This window comes from Ascidiella aspersa, chromosome 9 (genome assembly GCF_963924565.1).
Source record: "Ascidiella aspersa chromosome 9, kaAscAspe10.2, whole genome shotgun sequence".
Classification (NCBI taxonomy): Eukaryota; Metazoa; Chordata; class Ascidiacea; order Phlebobranchia; family Ascidiidae; genus Ascidiella; species Ascidiella aspersa.
In genome coordinates, this window is record NC_139455.1 from 8,932,389 (window position 1) to 8,958,435 (window position 26,047).

General features: G+C 41.4%; 1 protein-coding gene across 1 annotated transcript; it reads left to right on the forward strand.

Annotated features, from left to right (window-relative positions):
- LOC146132301 (uncharacterized) lies at positions 1-25,433 on the forward strand. Its single transcript, XM_083397109.1, has 10 exons — positions 1-258; positions 1,982-2,267; positions 19,199-19,319; positions 19,795-19,900; positions 20,263-20,346; positions 20,967-21,142; positions 22,908-22,985; positions 23,068-23,173; positions 23,552-23,692; positions 24,031-25,433. The coding sequence occupies exons 1-10, from the start codon at positions 201-203 to the stop codon at positions 24,393-24,395; spliced, it is 1,521 nt and encodes a 506-aa protein (XP_083253235.1). The 5' UTR covers positions 1-200; the 3' UTR covers positions 24,396-25,433.
- The last annotated feature ends 614 nt before the right edge of the window (positions 25,434-26,047 follow it).

Below are 26,047 nucleotides of genomic sequence, written 5' to 3' on the forward strand. Positions count from 1 at the left end.
CTCCGTAACACCAGCATTGTCACAGTTGTTTCTGTTTTCTTGGAATCTTACCTGGCGCAAGCCTCTTATATAAGCTGGCTGCTGGTTCCTGTTGCGCCGACACCCTGTGTTGCAGCTCGACCACTGTCGACGGCCCCGCGCCCCCCAAAAGTTCCACTCCGACCCAGGTGCCCCCATTCTCGGCCCATGTTCGTCCCTTGATGAAAGTGGAAGCGTTCGATATGACAAATATGGAAGAAGACGAGGCAAATGAAGAAGGTGGGTTGGAATCGCTTAGCAAACTCTTATTTTCGAATATAAGATACAAATAAATATTCACAGTAAAATTTCGATTGTCAACAGTCGCTATAGCTTATAATATCGAGATAAACTTCAAACCTCCAAGAGAAGTTTACTTTGTAAAATTTGCGGCAAATATTTATTAACATTGTTAGTAAAAATGAAAAAAAATGTAGCTTTTTCGTTGAAAGTAAGCCGTAATGATCGATGTAACAATAGTGTATTATGCTAATTTGTAAGTGTTATTTTTAAGAGCTATTTCGTAGGGGTTTTTATTTGGCAAGACTGCAATTTTTTTAAAGTTATAGAAATGTGTAAGCAAGCAAAAACGTTTAAATAGTTCGACAGTGCTGCGAATATATTTTCGATGATTTTAAACATAGTTTCTGAAGAAACTTTCTTAACGTCTATTTTTGTTTCTGAACGTCTATTTTTGTTTTACTAAAATCTAAATTTAAATTAATAGTCACCATCATATAATAACGAAAGGTAAAATATAGCCCATTGCTCATACTACTGGGTACGCATTTCTATAATTATTTTAAGCAAAGCAGCGTCCCGCTATACATCACATCTTTTTCGGGCCAAGCCTTATTTACATACAGTGCTCAAGCAATAGTTGTTGGCTGTGTTACATTCTTTACTGCAATGTTAACGTTTGATACTACTATTAATAGTAAGCGTAAATAGAACAATAATAATGACAAATTCGATAGTGGCTAATCCTCCTTATGTACAAAATTCTCAGATGCCAATCTTTTATAGGAAATTAATTGGTTTGTGCTGTTATTTAGAAATCTTAGGCTTAGTTTTTCAAGGACGTCTAAAATATAAATAGAACACAAAATTGTCATTTACTTGTCGAACTACAAAGATCGTAAAATAAAAAAGTTTCTTTTAAAATGTTTATGGAAATATGGCAACCAGATTAATCATGTTTGCTTAATGCGCATTTAAAACATCATTATTGTTTAAAACGATGCGACATAAAATTTATGCAAAAATATGTGCTTGCAATTTTGCCGACTGAGTCATTAAATGCCAAAAATTTGAAAGATAAACAAAATTTATTTTATTTATACTAACAGCTTAATCTTCTTTTTTTACGTGGGGCGAAGTTTGAAATATAGCGAAGTAGGGTGTTATTGGGTATTTCAAAAAACGTTTGGCTGATGACGTCATCGAGATAAAAGGCGTTGCGAAAGCGTTGCGTGTCCTTAAGCACTTTTAGACACTCTGTTACGCGTTCTACGTCAATCAAGCGCAACAAACAAACACTCGGGAGAGACAAACATTTTCTTGCGAGATTTGCCTTGCGCGACACTGTATGCGCAGCTGGCAAAGAATCCTCTCGAAATGCGGCGTCTTGATAACTTGGGAATGTTGTTCGCCTCCAAAATTTTGGACCGGTTTACTGGCGCATTTCTTAATCTCCTAATATCGAATTGCAATCAATAGAAAATGGCTATCGGCATTCGTAACGGTGGTTTGGGTTAAATATAATTGAAAAAATGTGTAATTTAAAAATTAGCTTTTTTAATTTACTCACAAATTGTTTCACTCACAAAATTATTTTTTCATTTTGTTTTACTCACAAAATTATTTTAACTACAAAACAAGAAACTATACAACTTGCGAAGGCCTGAATTCCAGCGATGAACCCTAAACAAACTCGGTCAATATTTTTGTGCGTATCTTCTAGATCCTCAAGTGTCACTGCCCGTGCACAACGACTCCATCTACGTGGGATCGAACCACTTCAGCGATTGCGGCGGGCTTTCGGGCGACCCTTTTCCGCTGGAATCGAGCGGCAACTGTCCGGAGCTATGCGCCGGATGCCACAAGCCCATCTTCGACAAGTACTACATGTGGATCGACCACCGGGCTTGGCACGAGGCGTGCGTCCAGTGCAGAATGTGCGGGCAAGCCCTCAAGGACACCTGTTACCTCAAGGACTGTAATCTCTACTGTCGACAGGATTACAACCAGTAAGTGACTTAATGAGTTTTCGTGCAATGTTCGATTAGAGTGTGGAAAATTTTTATGATAGCAACCAGTCGCGTTTCCACCTCCACCAGTCGCGTGTATTAATGTACCACTAACGTGTTTTCATGTTTTGGGGCAAACAGACAGAACTTGATTATTCACCTAGAACTGAAAGAGATTTGTATCAAATATTTTGACAGATCCAACTTAAGAGTGTATTGCTAAGAAAATGTTTTGCAAAATCTACTTGAGTTTTTTTTTCAGTTTTTACTATGATTGAAAACATTTAACCGTTGGTTTCAATCAATGGTGAATTCACTTGAAAAGGTTTACTGGCGGGACCGCGTCTGTCCAACGACTGTCATTCCTCGAAAGTAACCATCCTCTTCGAAATAAAATAGCAGCGACTGGTGATTGCTTAGGATTTGATAAAAAAAAGTCTGATTTAATGGCCATTAACCTCACACTCCCCTAAACCACTTTGGTGGGAACACTCCGATGTCGGCCACGCAGTTGTCTGGTTTCATTCGGTCTGGGTCTGGGCATTACGTTGATGTGAGAAATAGCGCGTTATTGCCGGGAAGTCGGTTTTCGATTCGCCTGGAATGGCGATATCTCCTTTTCAGTCGAAAGCCACAATTTCTGTTGGTCTAATTGACGGATGCCCGCTTCACACCGTTCCACCGGGCCAACAATACTTTCGAAATGGCAATTTTTGCGCTACCGGGAATTATCACCCTGCTATTGGTGCGCCGTGAAGCGTGACGTGGCCTGGAATTGATGAAGATTACAGCTGCGTGGGTGGTGCGAGCGACGAGCATATAGACCCCATTGTGATTTTCACCAGCCGGATTAGGATAGCGTTACGGTCCACACACTCACTCATACACACACATACGTCGTACACGCCAACACATTGTTGCCATACTGTTTCCTCGTCGTAAATGTTTGTTGTTGAAAACGTACGTCGTCAGAGAAACGCAAAACAAATAAATGTTAAAAATATCAATTTGTTCAAGGGTTACAACATTTCGCGGGGTATAATTATGTTTTTGGCGTCTGCTGACGCAAACGCACCCCTAATTATCGCCTTGGATATCAATTAGTTTTCTTGTCTGGTTAAGCTGAGGCTAATGGTTACATCTGAAACAAAATTGGGTAAAAGGTTAGGTTTGAAAGTATATAACAAAATGGTCAAACCGTTTAATTCTCGCAATTAAAAGTTTAGCTATCCAATTTCTAATCCAGCAGTCTATTGGCGGATTTGTAATGCAGTTCGTTTTTTAGCCACTTTGATTCGCGTTGAATAGGTTGTCTAAAAATTAACCGAGAAATATAACCAATATTATATAGCAGAAGTCGTGTACGGTTTTCATATAAGCGAGGGATGAGTTCAGCCAATAGGGGCGTGACTTGACAAAACTCTGGGCAAACGTGCGCCGGGGAAACTGTTCAGTCCGCTTGTGTGGCCAGGGAACACAATCACGCTCGCAGAAGCCATACCCGCAACTGAACAGATTATTCCTGCACGAAATTTGACATTCTTAACCCAAACAGGAAGGCGGCGCTTGCGATTTCCCAGAAAACCGCTATTTCCGAGACCAATTAAGTCATGGCCGATGCGATGGCCTATATTACTTACACATGTCTGAATCCAACACTGTGCTTGTTGTTTCGGGCGTGTGCATTAAGACTGTTATCAAAACATGTTGCCCTTTATTTTAGGCAGGCGATAGCAGGTTAAACGAAACAAAATTGCGACCTTAACGAGACTCCTGAACGGTTAATAAATATTTGGATCACGCCATGTATGATATATGTGGGTGGCTGAGTGAGAAAATGGGTTGAGAGCAATTAGTGTAAGCGGATCATCTTTGAAACAACAGCGAGCCATTATGGGCCGCTTTTTTGGCGTTGCCCCCAGTCCGGCAAATGCCAGATTTCCCATTGCAAATCTCGCGGCAGCGCCCGAGTGAGTGCCATCGGATGCTCAATAGACCGTCACCTGTCCGAGGTGTCCCGCCTTTGTCGCCGCCACTCGAAACCGACACATTCGTCGGCCGTTGGCTAAACAAGGGATTTCGAGGCGGCGAGTCGGTGGCAGCGGGTTGCGCTCAGTTGGCAGCCTTCGTGGGAACCTCACCGGCTGGCCGCGGGCTGCGCCTAGACCAACAGAGCTTCTCCAGCTCGATCACAGCCAAGGCGTTTCGCGGTCGGTCGGCTTTCCTGGCACTGCGTTGCGTTGTTTCTTGCATGTGACGCGAGCCAGGTGGGCCGCGTAAGGTCGGGTCGACGAAGAGCTGGAGTTCTCTGGTGACCTGCTAACCGGCACCGGAATAAAGGCCCAGCGCCGGTTCCACTGTCGAGTTGCAAGGCGTCCGACAAGGGCATAATTTAATTAAACACAAACGCCGGTCCTAGTGTGCGCGTAATAAAACGCGCCCCGAACTTGAGCACAGCCAATAAGGCCGAGCAATTTGTTCCGACACGCTTCCCTTCCGTTGGCAAAGCGATTCCACTTGGTCACATCACCTTCGTCATTGAGCTTTGCTTTAGAGTTTGGTTAACATAAAACACACTGTTTGTGGCACATGGAATGAATAACAATATATTTATCAATGATGGTGCCGTTTTTTGTTTGCCATTGTAATTTTGAAGAGTATGTTTAATATGTGAGGTTTAGCGAAACAGGTTTTTAATTTCTATGTTTCTGTTGATCAAACCAGCCTGGCGGGTCCCGCAAACCAGGCAAATCGCAAGTGCTTTGCGTCCTGCGTCGATTCCGGTTTCTGAAATGCCGAATGCGTCAAGCGAATGCGCGCTATTTCTCTCGCGGCCGGTCCTAATGACCGCGTTCGTCTGTCACGGGACACCGCTCTGCGCGTCAAGCTATGCGATTACACAAACCCGTCCGGCCACCGTAAGTGCCAATTTCGCCGGGCTCCAAATGCCTGCGCTCGGCCGTCCGCAAGCCCGGAGGTGCCGGCACAATGCGACACCGCCTAGCACGCGTTCTGCCGACTACGTCGAACGCTACACCAGCGGCTGACCGCACGACCTGGGCAAAATGCTTGTACATTCTACGGTTTCGGGCATATAATTTGGCTAACTTGTTCTGTTTTAGTATTTAACGAACAAACGCCCGGCAGGAATGGTCAAAAGTGCTTTACAGTTTATTTTTTCTTAATTCAAATTAACATCATTTATAGTCTACTATTTGTATTGGAACCGTTGGCATGGCCTCTTTTGAGACGTGTGTATATTTTTCGAATCACTGTTTCACTAAGCCTAATATTTACGAAAACAAAGGTCATTTCGAATGTGCTTATTTGTCCATTTGTTGTCTTGTACGTAAATCGTTAACTGTTGTACGATGTTATTTTTAATTTGGAATATTACATTGCGCAAGTTGCATTTGTGGTGCGCGAGAAAGCTCGATCGTTGACGCATTGTTCGCAACATTAGAAGTGTATTTTTATTGGTGCACTGTCACGAAACGCAAGGACTGGCCGAGAAATGAACTAATTAGCGGCCATCCCCTCCATATATTGCCGATTAGAGCCCAGTGCAAGCAATCACGCGGCTTATTTTCGATATCAACATGAAGCCAATTAATGTAACAAAAAATACTTCACATTGCCAACAACGACCCAGCCAAATATGGTGACAAATTACACTGCCTAAGGGTGATTTTACAATTTGGTCTTTTGATATACGCCCACAGCGTGCATACGAACCCAATCTATTTTTACCCTAGCAGAAGAAATGCCTTAAGGTAGCGGAATACGGATTAAGCGAAATGTTTAATAAATTGTCACCTCAGTCGCTTATACAGAGGAAGCGTGAGAAAAAACATTTCCACTTAGATGTGTATAACTACGAGAATAAGTCGATTTACAAACACTATATGGCTTTGAATCATTGGCAAATACCCAACGCACCACTTCAAAGCCCTTCGTCACGTCATACCACGACGCCGACGGCTGTGGATATTAGCAGCTTTGCGCGGATTATAGACAATTTGCTTTTCAAAGTACATCCTCTATGTGATGCTTAGTCGGTAAAAGGTTTAAGCTAACAAATTCCCGGAATTTTGTGCGCGAGTCTTGCTGTTTTTATGGCGTTGTATCAGTATTACTTTCTGAAACCACATCAGGCCAGTGATTATCGTGAAAATATCCGTTTTAAATTTAAAGGCTTTAGCAACAATTTTTAGAATTTGCAATTTCGAACAGACCGATTGCCGCAGGTTAACAACCGCCAAAAACGGACATAAAGAAAATGAGCCTTATTTTGCTTTTTGCGCATAAGTTGCGATTAATTTTGCAGCACTTCGGTGCAAACCAAAACACGCCCACATTTATAAAACGGGCCGAACGCGCCAATATCTGTCGCTGGAATTGGGTTGCGGACCACCCGCATTCATTTCGCGCCTCCAGGCAAGCCACGAGAGGCCCATGATCGTGCCGAGGCTCCCTTGGGACGCTTATGGAAAATGGATTGACCGAGACTGGTCGCACGCAGCCGGCGCTTTGGGCTTCTATCTTCCAAGTACAACTAACCTGTCGCAGCTGATGCTGCCAAAGGGTTGCTTGCTGAAAACGAAGCGACGCAACGTAATATCCCCTTGGTGACGGAGTGTCTGAGTAACAGGACAGCGTTCACACCAGTCGCGTTTTCTTTAGGTTTAAAAGGACAACAATAGTTTTAAACTAACGGCCGTTTTGACATACGATCTCTCATGGTCAAGGTCCATAATAGGCGTGCGTTTGTCTTGGGCGGGAATGCTTCCACCTCAAACAGGAAGCTGCCACTTAAGCGCCTTATTTTGAACGCCGCTTATGTTATCGACGGCCTATTGTTTCAAGTGCCAGTCAGGTAACGCGAGACCTTGGCGCGAGAATTTTAAGCCTGAAAATATTGAGCGGAATACTAACAGAAGCTTCTAGCCGCGCTATGATTTTGAGGTTCGAAATTTTCACAGTGATTTAATTGTCTCAAAAAACATTTTATCATTCTTTTGAGAGACAATTTAGGCGTGGGGACAAGCCAAGGTGATTGGGTACATTTTAATGCTATTGATTAGGTAACGGTTTCAAGATCAGCCGAAGGCTGCACCCAGATAAGCGCTTATAAAAACACAGGCGCCCGCGTCGAGAATTACGATCGAACCCATGAAGTGTATCATGAACAAGCATAGGCTATAAGGGCAAGTAGACCATTACAAAGCACTCCAAAATTATTTTTTTCCCGGTCGCAACGCTCATTTATGAGGTAGTTGAGCTGGTCAGTGCCTGGGACGAAACTTGAACCGCAAAATGCATAGCGTTTCGCAAGCTTGTGCTATGATACGCTAAATAATGTATCAAGATTGTAGCAGCACGTGTAGGCGAACCCTTTAACGCCGCTTATCGTCCGGCCCAACATGAAACGCGATTTAGAAGTTCAATTGCATTAAGTTGATGTCATGTTTTATTAATGCAGTGAAATTACCGGGCCTGGGACGGGAGCCGCTGCTGCCAAACGTCACCGGGTTTCCATCGATTCGTGTCGGCGCCCGCGGCCTCTTTCGGGGACCCGACGGCCCCAGGCGCCGGTGGACGAAATTCGGTTAACACCCCTCGACGGTGACGGACTCGGTAGCAATTATCGCGTTGGTGCGTGCGCGAGTTAAAACCACGTTAGTTTCGATCTCATAAAATATTAACCGTAGCTAAGTCGATGATAAGTTATTTATACGGGACAGGCAGCGATCGTGTGCGGTGGCGCCGCCGCCTTGCAACTTTCATGATCGAATAACGAATTAGTGCCCGCGACATGATTGATTTTTCGCGGCGAACTTATCGCCTAAATGCTTGCAACAGCAACAGACTCCGGGGCGAAGGACTCTTCGCTGGCGCCGTGCAATTTTCCCAATTGCATTTTCATCACCGCGCCGCCGCTGTCAAGAGAATGTAAGGCGCGATTTTTTATTCGCAAAATTGATATTGGCCATGTTGGTTTTCGTTATTGGCCTTAGCCACGGCTTGTCAATTCAATGGCAGTACTCAATTGTTCATTGACGAAAATATCGGATTAATTTTTATTTGCACTTTTTCAAAAAAAAATATCCCTGTAGTTTTCTTGCAAGTTCATTTGTTATTGGTCCTGTTTGATTCATAATATAACATTTTTGATTTTTTAATAAACAGCAGAAAAAAGTGTCGATATTATTGAACTATATGTTTGGCCTAATCGGGCTACAGCACAAAATTGCGACCATTCGTTTTTTGAAATAACACTGACTATTATTGCAATTCAACGAAGCCATTTCGTTAGCCGAAAAAATGTCTTCACGCCGATGTGTCTTTCTCCATTCGAAATGTCCGTTCCGCCGCGAGTCACGAACAGCGGTTGTCAATCGTCGGCTAGTAACGCTCGTGACCCGTGCCCGATCGCGGGCTCTTGTTGGCACAAAGTGTTTTGAATAGGTGTGACATCGGTCGTTTCCACGACTTATCCTAGTCGTAAGGTTGCACAGCCCATTTTTTTCCATCTATCATCACGACACCGCGAGTTGGGAAATCTCCAGCCGGTATAACCCAACCTCTTCTGTATAGTTTGCTAAAACTTTGTTCGAAGTATATTGAAGCATAACTCACTGGCTTAAGTTTGATTTTGATTTTTATTCCCGCATTTCGACGTGTATATTTGTAAACCATTTACACGAAATACATTTCATGTTTTGTTTCCAAATATTTAAGAAAAGTCTATAATAGATGATTTAAAACGCCCTGCGTGGTTTCTTTTGCTTTAACAAACTGATATTTTTTCTAAAATTATTTAAGTAGATCGATTTTAATTAGGTATATCAGGCTGTCCACTCACCCTCCCTATATACTTTCCCAATATAATTTGTTTTTTTATAGTTAATGTTTTATAGTTAAAATTCATTCAAAAAATCTGCTGAAAACCATTTGGTTATTCCAACATATTTTTAAATTGCCGAATAGGTCAAGAATTAATAATAATTAAGGTGTGGGTATTGCAAATTATTAAGAGCTATTATTTTTTCTGAATAAAATTTTATTCAAGTTTACATGGAAAGTACACAAAACACAAAAATTCTACACAAAAATTTTCCTTGAGTCAGCTAAGACGCATTGAATGCAAATATGCAACCTTCTGGACTTCACATCATAAACTCCTCACTTTGTATAGCAGCAATATGTTTAGGTAATATGGCAAATGTTGCAATATTTGTTGTTGAATTGCGTTTTATAAAGTATATATTTTTGCATTTAGCTTCACCTAAGACGCTTGTATTTGTATTTGTATTCTGTACTTGTAAGTAGCATAACATTCCTTCAAAACAATATCCTACGAATAAACTGGGTCTGGTAGTCAGTGACGTTATTTCTGGCTCACCCAGTTTATTACTAGTTTCACCTCGGTCCGTGGGATTGCCTATTTTGGCGAGGCCGCCGCGACGTTTGGGATTAAGTTCATCTGGGATCTGAATCTTGCGCTGTAGCGTGCGATCGGTTTGTAAAATGGCGTTGATCGCGTGTAAGCTTGTTATGGGAACGTGGTGCTAATCCACGTTCGGCCTGGCCACATTCTCTTGGGAACGCAGGAAGGCACATCCGCGTACCAAACGCAAGCCTTAGATTCTAATCGTTGGTCGCTTAGAACAAATCCGCAGGAGGAACCTTCGCATTGGAATTGTGATTGTTTGTGGGGTGTTATATATATATATATATATATATATATAGCTTTTCCGGTAAGGCCTGGTCAAGTGTTTTTACACTTAAAGAGCTGTAATTTTGTTTCTTCCGAGAAATATGTGTGACTATATTTACAAGGTCATTTATAAAGTGATTTTCTTTTATTTGTGTATTTTCAATCTTGTCTCTGTGTTGTTTTTCGATTTACTTATGGACGATTTACAATCCCTGTCGATTAGTTAACAGTGTGTCTGCGGCGCTTTCAAACTCAAAAATCGGACCGATTTTCTATTACTCGTCTTGTACACTGTACGGGTAAACCAAAGATCGGGGTTCGACGTTGCATATAGCTGCGCTATTTTCGTACTGAACACGTCTGATAGGGTGATGAACGCGCACATTACCAAACTCTTTTGTAGCGGCCGTCTTGCCTTTTTATGATTTATGTATTTTCCATTTTTAAAGGCGACTGCAGACATAGTGTCTGCCGTGTGCTTTTGTACAAACAAGATATCTCGACAGACCGCGGGCTACAGCGGGACCCGCTATGGGTCATTCCCCCCCCCCCCCCTCTTGCAGCTTTCCCGGAGCAACTACAAGGTTGCGGTGCCAGCAAAGGGAGGCGCGACTACAAAGCGCTGGTATGCTTTGAAGTGTGCATTGTGATGGATTTCACCCGCCCAGACTGCTACTGTTTAATGGCAAATATTTGCGTGGGCATCAACTGCTCTCGCCGGCCTTTTTATTCGTGTAAACAATCGTATATATGTCAGTGCATACAGCAGGCCCAGCGCGGACTCGGGGCATATATAAGCGTCCATTGTCTGGCATCGCCAGCGCCGCTTAAGTATTGTTAGTGGTGAAACGTCTTTGCTTATGACCAGTTTCTTGGTCTCTCACGTTTGGCAAGCCTTCCCGATCGCACGTTGTAAAAGTCTGTCTGACACTGCTTTGACGTGCTTGCGCTGTCGTAGACGTTGCGCGGTTATGTGAACGTTCAGGCGCACTTTCTTTTATGACATAACCTAAAGAGCACAGTCTGATTTACAGCCTGGGATCAAAGGCTAGGTCCCGCCTGTTTGATTTTCGAGCCAGGCCGCCGAAACTCAGTTACTTATTTACTCGCTTCTTTTCTGTATCGAATTGGTAATACCAATTATTCTTAAAATTCGAACAATGGTATAGTTAAGAAGATACGTTTTATTGAAGGGGTTACTTTATCTTGCTGTGATAAAGGCAATTTGCTGTTTAAGGTGAATTCAGTCTTGTTCTTTGTATTAAAATATCAATCAGAAAGCTTAGCTAAGTTTTAATGGGTGCAGTTATAACTTCCTGTATACATGTAAACTTCCCAAACCGTCAACATTGCTCTTACATGGAAATATTCCTAACCACCAAACTCGATAATACCTATTCCCTCAAACAAAACCCGGCTCGCCTGTCTACGGCCGATAGGTGTCAAGATGGCGGGGTGAGGCGGCTAACCGTAAGACATAAACGTCCAAACAAAGCAACACGGCCGGGCCATATCTTGCATCTTTGACGTGAAAGCGCCTCTTATCTATCGGGTCGCGCGACGGATCTTTCCCACCGCTACGAGTTTCCGTAAACACGCAGCCGGCACACCAACACAGCGACACACACAACGCTCTGTTATGGACTTTTCGCGACAACGCCCCGCTTCCCGCGGCTTTAAACGCCGAAGCGGCTTCCAATATTTTGACAGGTGTCTTCGAATGTGTAAAAGACTGACCGTGCTGCTATGCGGCTAAACACCTTACCCACATATTAAACAAAGTGTCTGACTTCGATAACTGCGTAAACCTCTTTATTTCACCAATTCCAAGTAAGTAGCCCAGGCTGTCAATTTGTCCAATCTACTTCTATTTTATTCAATGTAACATGAGGTTTGTGGGTCATTGGCTGAAACGCAAGGCTACCGATTGTATTGTTCTTCCCTGGGTCACCGAATAAGAGATTTACAACGATTGTCGCATATACAGTGCTCAATAGGGATTTGGCGAAATCGGATATTTGTACTGGGCGCCACAGATTGACCTGTAATTTGTCGGATAAGGTGTATAGTTTCCGTGTAAGAAGGCCCCGTAAAATGCGTCACAGGGTCGTGCGATTGCCCAGCGCCAGGAAAGACCTGGGACCTGGTGTGCCCCGCTTGGCCCTGGCCCATTGACTCCGCTGAACCGCCTTGTTTGTAAGAAGTCAAGTTTGAGGTGTGCGTCTTGCTTGGGCACCTGTTTCTGTTGTGAACATTGCGTGACTGTTCAAGAGCTCTAGGAGAAAAGCGTCGCCGTTTTACACACACACGTGTCGTATGCGCGCACACAAACGTACACATTCGCAAGGCAGGAGGGCGAACGTGGGGGCCAGTCAGAGGCGGAAATCACCTTTTCCCACAAATCCGCCCGTTGCCCTATACCTGTCGCTAGTCGATGTTTGGCGCGCTGCTGTTCTTTGCTTTCCGATGTAGCCCTAAATATACGGGCTTCAAACGTCGTTGCCTCGTTGCTACGTCAATTAAATCAGGCACTAACACAACAAAAAATAACAACACAAACGAGTGTTGTCAAAATATTTTCTTTATGCGATTGTGTGTTAAAAAGTAAAACAACTTGCATCTCTATATTGTGGTATAGGTTTTGTTATTTTTCGAAGGGATATGCTTTGCTTTGTCAGCCGTTGATTGTGTCCAAAACGTTGTCTGCTCGGCCTTGCAAATGCGCATAAATTTGTCAAGAATTAGCTACATAATTTATCCCGTCGGGCAACATATACTGTTGCACGTTTAGCCGCGGCGCAACAACATAAGGCAGGGTGGCCGACATGACAAATCTATAATTAATGCCCTCCTCAAAACCGGATCGGGCGCAATTAATATTGCAGGGCGAAAAATTTGATAGTTTTACCGCACACTTGCGACTCTGCTGCAAAAACATTAAGCGGGTGGCTGTTCCTTTCTTGCGGATTGCCTTAAATTATTGAGATTCGTGTAAACAGCGCGTAATGACCGCGCGATCCCGCGCCTAAAGACCCACCCTATACAACAATAAATAAACCAAGCCCAGGCCAATGAAACTTTAATACGCCTCCCTTGGTGATATGATTGTCACATTTTTTGCTTTTGGTGAGAAATTTCCCAACATAAGCCCCAAACAAATGCAATGTTCACTAAAGTTGCTAAGGTGATTTCCAAAGAGAGCCGACTATCCCATTTTTGTCATTTTCTGTAAATATTCATCGAAGACGAAATCTAATCTGATATTGACATATTTTGCACAAAATCGATCATTTGGATACTGAAGAAAAATGATTTCAGCTGATAGCTTAAACGCATATGAAATTTAACCAGCCTACCGTTACTATAAATAATATATGGCGCTGCTGTATATAGTGTCACAAAGGTGTGACAAGAACAAAAATACGCATCTTAATTTATCTGATGCTCACACGGTTGTGGGTTGTTTTTTGTGGGAAGAGTCTTAAAATGGCGATAGAAGCGGTGTCGTGCTTCATACAACCACCTCTGGACCAAGTCCAGGAATAGGTGCAGCGCAGTTCACTTGGCGTATGGATTTCCTTTGTAACTCAAAGTTCGCCAACGAGTGAATCGTGTGCAATGAAATATTCATGTCTGAACCGCCGACAGATTGGTAAATGTAAATCAGTTGATTACATTCGGGATATATTACCATTTGCAACATGAGACAATTTACCGTATATTCTCAAACTAAATTGTAAAATTTGCTTTATCTACATAACTATAACAGTGCCAAGTCAAAGTAGGTGCTTGACGAAATGCCAAAGCATCCAACTCGGTGTCCTTGTTAATTTGGTGGAAAACGATCTATTTTCTTGCAATCCATTTCAGTTAGAATCTCCTTAATCTCCTGATTTACTAAATGTGTTATAAAGGGGTCATCTTATTATCGTGAACCTTCGTCACTTCACGCAATTGTGTTGATGTAACTTGGCCCAGATTCGCACGACAAGATTTTTAGCTGATTTACACTGAAGGCCAAACATTGTAGATGAAGATAACAAACCCAAAACACGAGAGAACATGATTTGTGGAAAAGCCGCAACGGCTTTGTATACTAAATATTCGTTTCGCTCTAAGGCAAGTGTTTGGCAACTGCAGTGCAAGACCCAACGGATTTAAATTGCGTCAAACTTATTTTTTTTAAATATATTTGGTAAATCGCGACTGCGAAAACAGGTGGAGGTGAAGTTGGCAAAAATAAAATCTTTAGTTGTCTATCTGCGATCCGCTGCCTTTGTCCAAGCTTCTAAGCTGTTTTTAACGTTAACATCGCAATGGCCTCAAAACCGTTGAACATTTCCTTCGAACGACGGGATGACAAGTTATGGCATCTAAGGCTCTTGAGCGAGTTCCTGAAGACGCTGGGCGGCCATCGGGAGTCCCGAGCGTCGCGCGGCCGCTTAAGTGCTCGGGCGTTCAGGGCGCACACTTGAGCGGCTGAAAAAGCTTGGGCTCGGTCCCAGACAAACATGCATGAGACGCGGCACCTGCTGTCCCGCCTCACTTGTCGGAGCACTCGAGCGCGCTTTCCTTTCCGCGATTGTCTGCCAGCCGCGCATCCCCAGTGCGGCTCCCTGTTTTCGATACCCCGACAATGTCAACACGATGGGACGAGAACCGCTGAGAATTGGGATGCTGCTATACCTACTCCAGCTCCTAAGATAAAATGCTTCATTTTTCCCGCGGAGCCAATTGTTTTTAACTGCGAAATCTTTTGTGGTATACGTTTGACAGCTTTTGGGGGTCGAATCGCTTGGGACCGGACGCGATGTACACCCGAACTCAAGGCTTTGCGACCCAACCCGAACCTTGTTTGTGTGTAAGCCACCGAAATAGCTAAGACGTTGATCTGCTGACCCAAATGGTGCCGCATCATCAACGTTTGTGGGAACCGGTGTGCTTCGGTTGTTTATCAGGTGCCGGCTGAAAATTTTCCCGCGTCGGCGGCTAAAGTATGTTCGACATGAAGGCAGTCTCCGTATTTTCCAGGTGTCGAGTGGTCGATCACATTTCTTATATTGTTTGTTGTCTTACCGCGAAAGATATGATATTCAAAATGGCGTGAGAACCCACGTCTTATTTTACTCTGTGCCGTTTTTTTGAAATACGTTCGCACTATGCTACATTTTGTCGTTGCTTTTACTTATGATCGGAATTTTGTTTGTTTTACAAATGTGTGTTTTATAATTTTAAACTATTTATTCTTTTTAATTTTACACATAGCAATGATAGCACGTTAATGCTTTGATGTTGAAAATGTTTTGGACAGTTTTGAAGAAATTTAATAAAAGGATATATTTTAATAAAAATCAAAACATTTTTAAAGCTAATAATTCAAACCTCAACTGCACGATTATATGTATTGATAGAGTTTAATACCAAAATTTTAGCATGTTTTGATAGTAAATTAAGCTTAGCGTAAGATTCAGTATGTGGTTGTATATAACTTTGTACCTTATTGACACGTTAAATCGACCTAAATTCGCAGATTCGCTGGTACCAAATTTTTCAATTAATTTTTAGCTTAAGGTAAATTAAAAACAAAATAGTTGAAAAATGGTGGCAGGCCGTGAGAGTAAAAACCCAATAGGGTGTACGCGGACAGAAAGAGTTAAGCACCTGCACTGTGTTCACCGTAATTAAGTTTCTGTATTCGCATTCTGAATGAAAAAAAAAACGATTGTACAAATATGACAGCAGAACATGTGTTAAGCAAGTTATCGGCTTATAGGCGATAGTCGTTTCTACGACTCTTCTCAAATTTCGCTTCGTGGACATATAGAGATATAGGCCAAGTTAATTAACCATGCGCGAAAATGGAAAACATTCAACGATATGCTCGTAATATTTCACGCGGGCAAGTAACGACTGTAAGGTTTCCAGACGGCCGTTTCCTCTGCAAGCGGCGCCTAGTCGACCAAATATTTTGTAAGGCGTAGCCGCTCGTAACCAGCAGTCAGTCGATGGTGGGCATCTATAAAACACGACGACAAGCAAACGCGCGCACACAGGAGGGTCGACATCCCCGGGTATCCGGCCCGGCCGCTGTTTGACGCTCGTGCCGTCGCCTAGCAACGCGTCAACCCAGCGAGCCTAAACCTCTTGAGGAGCAGCTGTTGAGGGCAAGTGGCCAGACGAATGCAACAGGTTTCGCCAACCAACGCCGGGAGCTCGCGGGCCTTCCAAGTTTACTTACAGGCCATCGTCCGCCCCCGCCTTTACCGTTCCGCGCTTGTCGGGGCTTTTCGCGTGTCCGCCGCCACAACAGACGTGCCGTTGGGTACCGGGCAATACTCGCCACGACACTTTGGGCAATGCGGGAGAGGATTACACAACGTGTTGCAAAAATGGTTACTGGATGACGTGCGGATGTATGGTAACGAGTTTCTGGGATTTCATATACGGGCGACTGTTTTCCTAGCTCTGTTTAAGCCCCGAATCGCGTGCTATTGATTTCAGAAATTGTATTGCACTTTTCTTCTTAATGGGTTTGTTGGTGTCATAAACGGGCTTCTTTTTCACTACAGTTGAAATAAAATTACTTTCCTAGTTCCTACAAAGTTTACATAAGTTGCAGACGTATTGTAACCAAAAATAACCTAATTTCTAGCTGCTACTTAAATGCATTTTTCACAAAAATTAACGCTCTTCTATTTCTGAGATTATATTGTTCGTAGGAATCACGAACGAACAAATACCCATCATGGGGGAAAGCCAAATTCCCACAAATGACCTGGCAAACGTCTGCTAAGTGGCTCAAAATGTGGGCGGATGGCTAATGGGCCTTCGTTCCCGCTGTGTGAAGGGCCAATGCGAGATGACGTGATATACGTTGTTGCGCGATCCCCCCCACCCCTTAGATCCAATAATACATACATTTAGGCCTGTCGCTATCCAGGATCTAGGCCTTGGGTCACGTTCTTGCCTATATTTGGGGTCAGTCGCCAGAATGACACGGCTCCGCGGTGGCACACAGCTGTGTTTGTTAAAATGCCTCGGCCATACAGCAACGTAAATCCCGTTTGGCAACACTGTTTGTCCCGCACTCCAGACCGGGAGCAACTTTAAAGCGGCCCGCCGAAATAAATGCGCACCAGATGTTTTCCCCTTTAAATGTCGTACGTGCCTTACAGCTGATCCAGCGTCGCTAAGGAATCGGCTAAAAGCTGGGATTCCATTTAATCGCCCGTTTCCTTAGGGTTTCTGCACGGACTGAGCGGACTTGTGGTTCCGTCGTTGTTTCGTGTGGAAGGCCACAAAGAAAAGCTGGATTAAATTTGCTATAAAAATTGTATTCGTTTCAATATTTTATTCCCCCTATGGTAAATTACTAAACAACAAAACACGCTTTGCTTATACCGCCATTATTTTTTGTTATAAACGATTCGTCTAAAGAAGGGAACCAAAATTTTTTTCATGAACCAAACTTTTGTTATGAAGCCAGGATAACTAAAAGTTCTGACGATTGCGGGCCATATAAAAAAATTCGAACTTTATTAACTCGACAATCGCGGAACGAAGGAAATGCAAATAACTATGCAATGAAAAATATAGTATAAGCTTTAATAAGTTGTCGTACGATTTAAAATTTTATTAAAAATTACGTTTAAATTTTGAAAAAATTATGCTGTCGTTGTAGCAGAATAATTGGACCCTGTTTTAAATTATCTGCCCTCGATGTGCCCCAAACATTACGTAACGACCGTAAGTAAATGCCCTGCCTATTAAAACTTTGGTTCTCGAAAGGATAGGGATTCTCGAAAGAACCGGATCTGGCCCGAGGGTCGTAGTTTGGTGACCTCTGGTATGAAACACGAGGTTTCAGGAAAGCGACCAACGGACGGTTGAAGTCAGATCACGATTCTAAGCGCAATATCTTTGTTGGGTCGTCGACTGCAGTATTTTGACACAGCGCATAGCGTAGCACAGTACAGCACCCTCCACTGTTTGCCCAATCGGGATTTGGATACAAAAGGCAAAGCTTTAACATCAACAAACTCGCGTGCTTGTCTGACAGGGGGATAGGGCTTCTTTCCGCCGATTTTCACGCGCATTCGACTGTGGAAGGCGACAAAAGATTGTTCCACAGAAATGCGACGAGCGGGTATATACGAGCCGCGCCAAAATGAAATATTACGTTGCGGAATGCCTGGCAGGGTCCACAAGACAGTTGAAATCACCACTTCGTGCCTGCGCGATTCCAGAATGCCCGATTTCGAGCATCGTACATTTCCAGGTCGTTTGTCTAGCCGTGTCAAGTTTTCAGCGCTTGCTTTCTCGCAAGGCGCCCGTGTCCTCCTGCCAGTCGTTGCGCGCAAAAAGTTGGCGGCCATTTTGTTTCCTCCTCTTCGCCTTACAGCAGCGGACAGAAGCGAGGGCGTGAATGTGTAGGACTGCTGGACATCGCGCCCATAGTTTACAGGACGGTCGCCGGCCTGGAACAAAAGTTTTGGAGTTTATCCGTGAAACGTGCCGGTGTTTGGATGCAAAAGCGTTCTGCAGCTTTCCCGAAGATCCCGGGGCCGTTTAAAAGATTAGAGAACAAACGCTGACGGCGCGTGTCGGGATTTGACTCATATCCGCACAGCCGACCAAGCGAAAAGCAAAGGCTAAGACTAACGAGAGGATTTGAAAGTTTCTTTATTTTTTAGAGACAAAAATGACAAGCGTGTATCAACAAAAAAGCTCTCCAAAAATATTCACCTAAACAAAACTGGTTTCTCTCCATCGAAAGTTTTTTTTTATGAATTTATCTTTCTTGTTGCATTAAATATGTGCTTTTAGAAATCACCTTGACCCTTGCAAGGTAAATGTAGACCTTAATAACTGATCAGTATAAGCAGAAAACTGTAGCCATGCTGGCAATTCAGGTCAGACACAATTAAAAGAACTTAAAACATGCAAATAGAATGCAACGACATCAGAATGTAATAAATTCTATTTGAATAAGGTATACTGACGATGGCTTTGTTGGCAAAATATTTATACATCTTTTAAGTTATTTTAATTGCGCCTGACCTGGTTTGCTTAAGCTTAGCTAGAATTTTCGGCTATTTACCTTTCTTGTTCTTTATTACCTCAAATCATGACGTATTTTCAGTCGATTTTGGCTGTTGTAGTGTTGCACACAACCAGACTTCTTAAATACAGCTGCTATATTTTTATTCAGATTACAAAAGTGCAAAAGATGCAGCAAAAGCATCTCGTGCAATGAGATGGTGCGGAGGGTGGCTGGACATTCTTTTCACGTGCTTTGCTTTGCTTGTCACTTTTGTGGCCGTCAGCTCGAGGTGAGGATTGCAACCACTTTTCGTATTATAGCGGAATACATTTTACATTTTATATACGAGAATGTATAAAAAACAACTTAAAATTTGTATATAACGAAATACGATAATTGACCACTATAAAGGAACCTTTACTCATATTATTTTATTAACCTTTTCCGTGATAATGGCAAACTGAAATGTGAAATATGAAGACATTTCCTCGCCCTTACATGTAAATGAGGACAATAAATTCAAACGGTAGCAATTACTTTAGACTTTGTTGTCTGAGTCAATATTAGTCATTTAAAAGTTCTAGTCATCAATAGAAGAAATATATTTCGCCAATTCGGCGTCATCAGTCTCTTAATTCGAATTCATTTTTTGACTCAGACAAGAAAGTCTAAAGTATATTGTTTCTGTTATAATATGTGTAATATTATGCAATAACAAACATTAAGAATTTCTATAGTTAAGTATACATGAATGTCGTATTTAGTCCGGAGACCTGTACATTACTGACGAAATAAGCGAACGCATTTGCTGCAAAACGTGTAACGATCGCATCGATATGGTACAAGCTGATGAGTCAAACTCAGATTCTGGTAAGCCAGTATTTGTTGCTATACTTATATAGGTCGTCGCTAGTTGGTTGCTTGTTATTTGACTTAAAATTGATAAAAAAAAATTGTATATATTATATGTTATGTATGACATTTTTGTTATTCTACGTCTCTAATGTCTCTAACAGCAATGTATGTTTCTTATTTTACATATTGCCCCTTTAAAACAAAAGTGGTAATGATTTCGAGGTATCCAAAATATGCCTGTAATTGTTTTGACCCTTCCTGGCCTTCCGTTAAGTTTATTTTCGCCATGTATAAAATTTCCGTCTATCTAAGTTTTGCCGAGTAAATTGGACAACAGAAGGCCTGTTTCTGGTTTTACATCAAATATTTATTTCCAGAAAAAAGTGACGACGAAGTGTTTTGTCCAACAGGAGGACATTTGTCACATGTTGGCGGTCCCCACTATTACCCACATCCATCTGGTAAAATATCGTTATTTTTGTTACCTTTTTTTTTTTTTTTACCTTTTTTATTAATTTGAGTTGGACCTACTGGAATCAATACTTGCAGTTATATTTCAACTAAAGGTGTAACATCACGAAAACCTTTACTCCTAGGTTATTTTTAAAACAAATTATTACCTGAAAATGCTTTGCGCAAAAACATGTAGATTAAGAACATTCCTATTTATTCGTCGAAGACTGCGAACAAAATAAATTGATTAATAAGTGTTAACAACATTTTCCGACGTCTTGTGTCCTAAATAAATTTGCGAATATATTTTCTTCGCTATAATTGCCAGCCGCCAAGCTTGAAATTTGTTCGTACTTGCGCATTCTTCTCTTGAAAGTTAAATCAATATAAAGCCACTTCATGACGTCATGTTTTCATCGTTGCCTCGTGACTGACTGCTATTGAAAAGGTTGAATTCTAACTAATGCTTATAGATAACATGGTGTTAGGCTAAAGTCTTCGCTGGTCTGATTCAACTTTTACCTAAATGGTTTGATATTCCTGAGCAAGTTTACCGAACTACTATTACATGTGTTTAAAGTTTTTTTTTACCTATAGTTTTATTTTTATTTTTGTGTTATTTTTAAAGAACAAGCTGGTCGCATGGATCTCATGCGCTCCAAGAACAAATCGACGTCGTCGAGTATTGGGATGCTGTCAGCCAGTGATAAACAGCGGCAAAAGCGCCCGAGGACCATTCTGACCACGGCCCAAAGGCGAAAGTTCAAGGCGTCTTTTGAAGTTTCGCAGAAGCCGTGTCGAAAGGTGAGTGAATAAATTTTCCGGTGTTAGTTAGGAATAAACGAGGAAGACCCACCTATCCTCCGTATTTCACTAAAGTAAGGTCTTTACTTTCGTTTGACCAAGGACTTGTAAACCATTATTTAGAGCGGACATTTTGTTAGCCGCTCACACTCTTGGGGCCGTTGTAGTTCTTTAAATTTAACGATTTAAAAAATGAAAAAAGCTCGTTATGCAGAGAGTGTACTGGGTTGAAACGAAAAATTCGGCTGGTTTTTCGAGCACGACCTTCTTGTTGAGTCTGTTAAACGGACGACAGACAAGTCGAAGCGCCGCCGCGTCCCACCCTTCTAAGGTTCGGAGCAACGACGGGCAATCGGCATTAGCGGCAGACTTTATTGTTGTTTTTCTTGAAAATATTGTTGCCGACAGTCGGGTATCCCCTTTCTATCTGTTTGGCTGCGTAGGCCTGCACACAGACGTCGGGACAATAAAAGCGGAACTGTCCCAGACCAATTAGCGAGCCCAGGGTAAGCATCTTATTCGATTGCTGGGCTTAAGTCTATAATCCCTAGCGCCCATTTGAGGGTCCACTTTTACGAGTAACAGGAGCTGCCCGGAATAGAGAGTGCTGTGGCTACTGGATCAAACTCACACGACACACGTCCGATATTTTACTAGTTCCTAAAGCCAATTCACGGTGGATGAAAAACGCTACGATAATTAACATAGCGTAAACAACAGTACTCACACGACACACGTCCGATATTTTACTAGTTCCTAAAGCCAATTCATGGTGGATGAAAAACGCTACGATAATTAACATAGCGTAAACAACAGTATACCTCTGTGTATCCGCCAACACCAAATTGAAGACAGCTCTCCCAGCTTTGTGTTTATGGTTTTGAGTTTTACTTGATGTTACAGGAAACACTTGTCTTAAATATAAAGATGGTTGAATTTTGCTTAGTAAAAAAATTTGTAATTTAATTGATCGATTGATATTTTTTGACTATCCGAAAGGTAGTATTACTTAATGTTTTAATTTTATTAAGTGTTGGCATATATATGCTTGGAAAAATATATGATTGGACATTTCAGACATTTTAAAATATTCTTTATTTGGGAAAATTGGTATTAGCTATTCAAGGCATAAAATGATTGGTATTTTATCGATTTTAAATCACGAAAAATCAAAACATAGATTTCATTAATCGTTTTGTATCAGATAACTTAAGCAACTTACAAATCCTTGAAAATGGTATGTTTGGCAGCAGCACATAGCGAAGCGGTACAAACTTAGAATTTACAAATATCACAGTACAGTCGTACAATCATCGAGAAGGCATTCAATTTTAGTTTTACCAGCTTGCTTCGGGGACTTTCGATTATTGAGACGCTCGTCAAACGATAGCGCAAATTTATATTTGCCGCCATTTTGTTGTTTGGATTATAATCTGTTACTTTTGAGTTCTTCTTGACAATACTTAAATGTTCTAGCAACGAATAACACCTTCGTTCATAGGTTTTGTACGCACATAAATAATTGAAGCTCAATGTTATTCCGTTGTCCAATACATCCAACACGTTACAAAAAAAAGTTACATGTGTAAAATGTATTCTTGTTTCAATAATGTCAAATTGGGTTGTTTAATGTTAACATTAAAAATATATCGGTATATAAAAGTTAAACTTATCCCTTCTTTCGGTTCACCTGTCCTGATATTTCCCACAACAAATAGGTATAAAATATTTTTTTTATATGAGTTTATTATTATGTATTTAACAGGTTCGCGAAACATTGGCGGCGGAAACTGGACTTACTCCACGAGTGGTTCAAGTGTGGTTTCAAAACCAACGAGCAAAAGTAAGCGTTTGACTAATACAAAGCGATTCTTTTATGTAATTTTTAAGTATTTAAATTATTTTGCTCACTTCCGCCATCACAGGTCAAAAAGCTTGCTCGACGCCAAACACAAGGTGACGCTAGTGGGCAGGATTCGTCTCGTGGCAACAGACAGCGAAGAAAGAAAACCAATGACTCAGATTCAGACAGTACGTTTACAATTACAACTTTTCCACCATTTTATTGCCTTTCAATACCACTAAAGTGTATAAAAAATGTTTTGAATATTTTAAATGAGTAAAAACGCTATGCATAAATATAGCCTATCGTAGCCTACTGTTAATCATAATTCAACTAGGCTACCTAAATAAGTTAAAATTCCTGTAACCTCGTTGTTCGTTAACTAACTTTGAAATGACAGAAATGATTTGCTTCATTTTTTAAGTCGTTTAATATAGATTTAAAAGGTATTTTATAGCATCATTTCAGTTATGTAGGCTATGCCTCAAACATATTTTTACTAATAACCATTGGATGAATCGACAATTATTATGTAAGGAAACATTGAATATAATTGTCTTTTCCAGACGAGATATCTAGTCCGGGGTCATACACCTCAACAGCGTTTCACGACAGTTACAGATCGCCTGGTAGCGTTCACACTTCGCCAACGGCTGCGTCGGAAAGCAGTACGAGTATTTTTTACTCGTCAAGTCATCAAGCCCACGGTAGGATTTTAAACCGCTAACACTTAAACTTAGCCAAGTAGGCCTACTCGAAATGAGTTAATTGTATCGGCGTCGGACTTATAGTACAAAAGGCTAAAATATTAAATCAATGATTAGTTTTTTCAGTAATAAATAGAAACAAGCTTTGTAATGAAAACAATATTCAAAGGACAAACATTTTGCATTAAATTCATAGATATAACAGCGAGATTATACAAATCAAGCAGAACATATTAAACGTTGCTCGGCTCGCAGGTTTATTAACCTGTTTCTGGTGACCTGTTTAATTAGCCTATTATATTTTCCACTTACCTAAACGTAACCTACTCTTACACTAGATTCAAATATCATGTACGACGACTACGACCAGCATAACTTGCCCCCTTTGGACCCAGGAGAAGACGGCTTCGTGACTCCACAACCGCCCCACTTGGGAACTATTGGGTCCACAATTACACCACTTGAGCTGGAACCCAGGTATAGGACACCAGAGCACCTCAACGACTACAACAATAACGGCAGCAGCGGCAACATGCTTGCAACAATTGGCGACGCAAATATGCTTGGCGGTTCGCCGGTTGACGGTTTTCCTCAGCAGTATTCGGGCGCACCTGCCTTGCCACACTTCCAAGCTCAAACCTCTGCGGACGGGAATCCGATCGACCGGCTAATGTACATGCAGAACAGCTACTTTCGCACTTAACAAAAAGCGGAAGTGCTGGCACCACGGGCTATTTACATTTCTATTTATTTAGAGAATTTTTTCTTTCTCTTTGTTTCTTCTTTATTTTCTGTTCCTGATTTCACGTCGCAAATAGCACTGGCTGCTTTGATGCTAACAACGTCTTGTGATTTAACAAGTTAAAACAAGTTTAGTTTTGGGAACTTACTTTTTGTTAAACTTTGTCAGTCATTTTAATGGCACAGTTATTATAAGGGTTTATGAAAAAAAATGGTTACACAATATTTTTATGATAATCAACGCACATCCTTTTTTATTCAATTACAAGCTATGGAAGCGAAGAACGGTTAAAAAACAATCCTGTGATAACCTGCTTTATCGTGCGCCTGTATTTGCTTGAGAGAACGCCTATATGACTTTTTACTATCGAAGTTCTGAGAGTGCTACCCAAATCCTAATGCGTGTTTGCTACAATAATGCTCACATGTACACATAGCAGCACGGCTAAAGCTAAGATAGGTGGCTCAATTGGGCCTACTTTTACTAGGCTACGTTCGTTTTATTGCATGGCTTTTAAGATTGCTAAACGCGACAAACTAGTAGGATTAAGGAACTTATGAAGCAAATTTCAAAGATTTAACACGCATTAGTTTACTCTTTGACTATGTGACCTTTTATTTGATACGCAGTGTTTATAGTTGAACCAAAACACGTTTCACCCCGTTTACTTACTGTGCAACAATGGCCTTGACCTACGAAAATCCAAATCGTGGACAAGAGAGTGCTGCTTATGTTATTCTAAAAATAATTTGTTTAATATAATTTGGTTACTTTTTCTTGTGAGCTGTTTACCAAACAGTTTCAAAAGGAAATACAATAAGATCGTTACTGGTATTTAAATCCATTTGACGCATTTTAAGCAATGGTGAAGTTCTACAAATGCAGTATACATGCTTACTTCAATTTGTCGCAGCTGTGATGCGTTTTATTGTTCCCATATAGCAAGCAATAGACGTACGAGTTGCGTTGCTATTTCTGTCGATACCCTTATAAAAAATTGTCACCTATACGCGATTGTTGTTGTGTCGTATACGTAGACTATATAGACGTAGGCCATAATATCAGGGCTTTGAAACGATATTGCCGAAATTAATTAAAAAATGATAGCTTTGGTCAACAAGATTAGTTTTTAGTTGCATAGGCCAAGTTTTTAGCTCTAGTATTTCGCAACATTTTAGTACGCTAATGGCCCGAAACTTTGGATCGTGTAAGATTAATCAAGTAGGATGTGACTAATATAATTTACATTACTGGTAGTCACTTAGTAGATATTTTTATTTGACTTCTAATGAAAGTATCGATGAAAATCAGGTGTTCTTAACATTTTTAGGTAAAAATATTCCCAAACTGTGAGCATTTTTCTACAAAACAACAATGTCATGAGTAGATATTTTCAAACTATTAGTTTGAAAAGCAGTGTTTGTCAACCCATGGGTCGCTGTTGATTTGTTAGGTCGCCGACAAAAGCAGTTTACATGGTTATACCTAGCTATCCAGATTGGTTTTGAGCAATATTTCTCCATAATCCTAAAAAACTGCGAAACGGACGTAGCGGCTGCTGTGTTCTGCAAAAAGGACGTATGTTTCTGCAATCGACGAACGCATGTTCTGCT

Excerpts from the sequence above, each read along its gene's own strand:
- LOC146132301 (XM_083397109.1), top strand. The coding sequence starts at position 201 with ATGAAAGTGGAAGCGTTCGATATGACAAATATGGAAGAAGACGAGGCA. Across the intron at positions 19,901-20,262 it reads TGAGTCAAACTCAGATTCTG|AAAAAAGTGACGACGAAGTG; the intron begins GTAAGCCAGTAT and ends ATTTATTTCCAG. Across the intron at positions 23,174-23,551 it reads CAATGACTCAGATTCAGACA|ACGAGATATCTAGTCCGGGG; the intron begins GTACGTTTACAA and ends TGTCTTTTCCAG.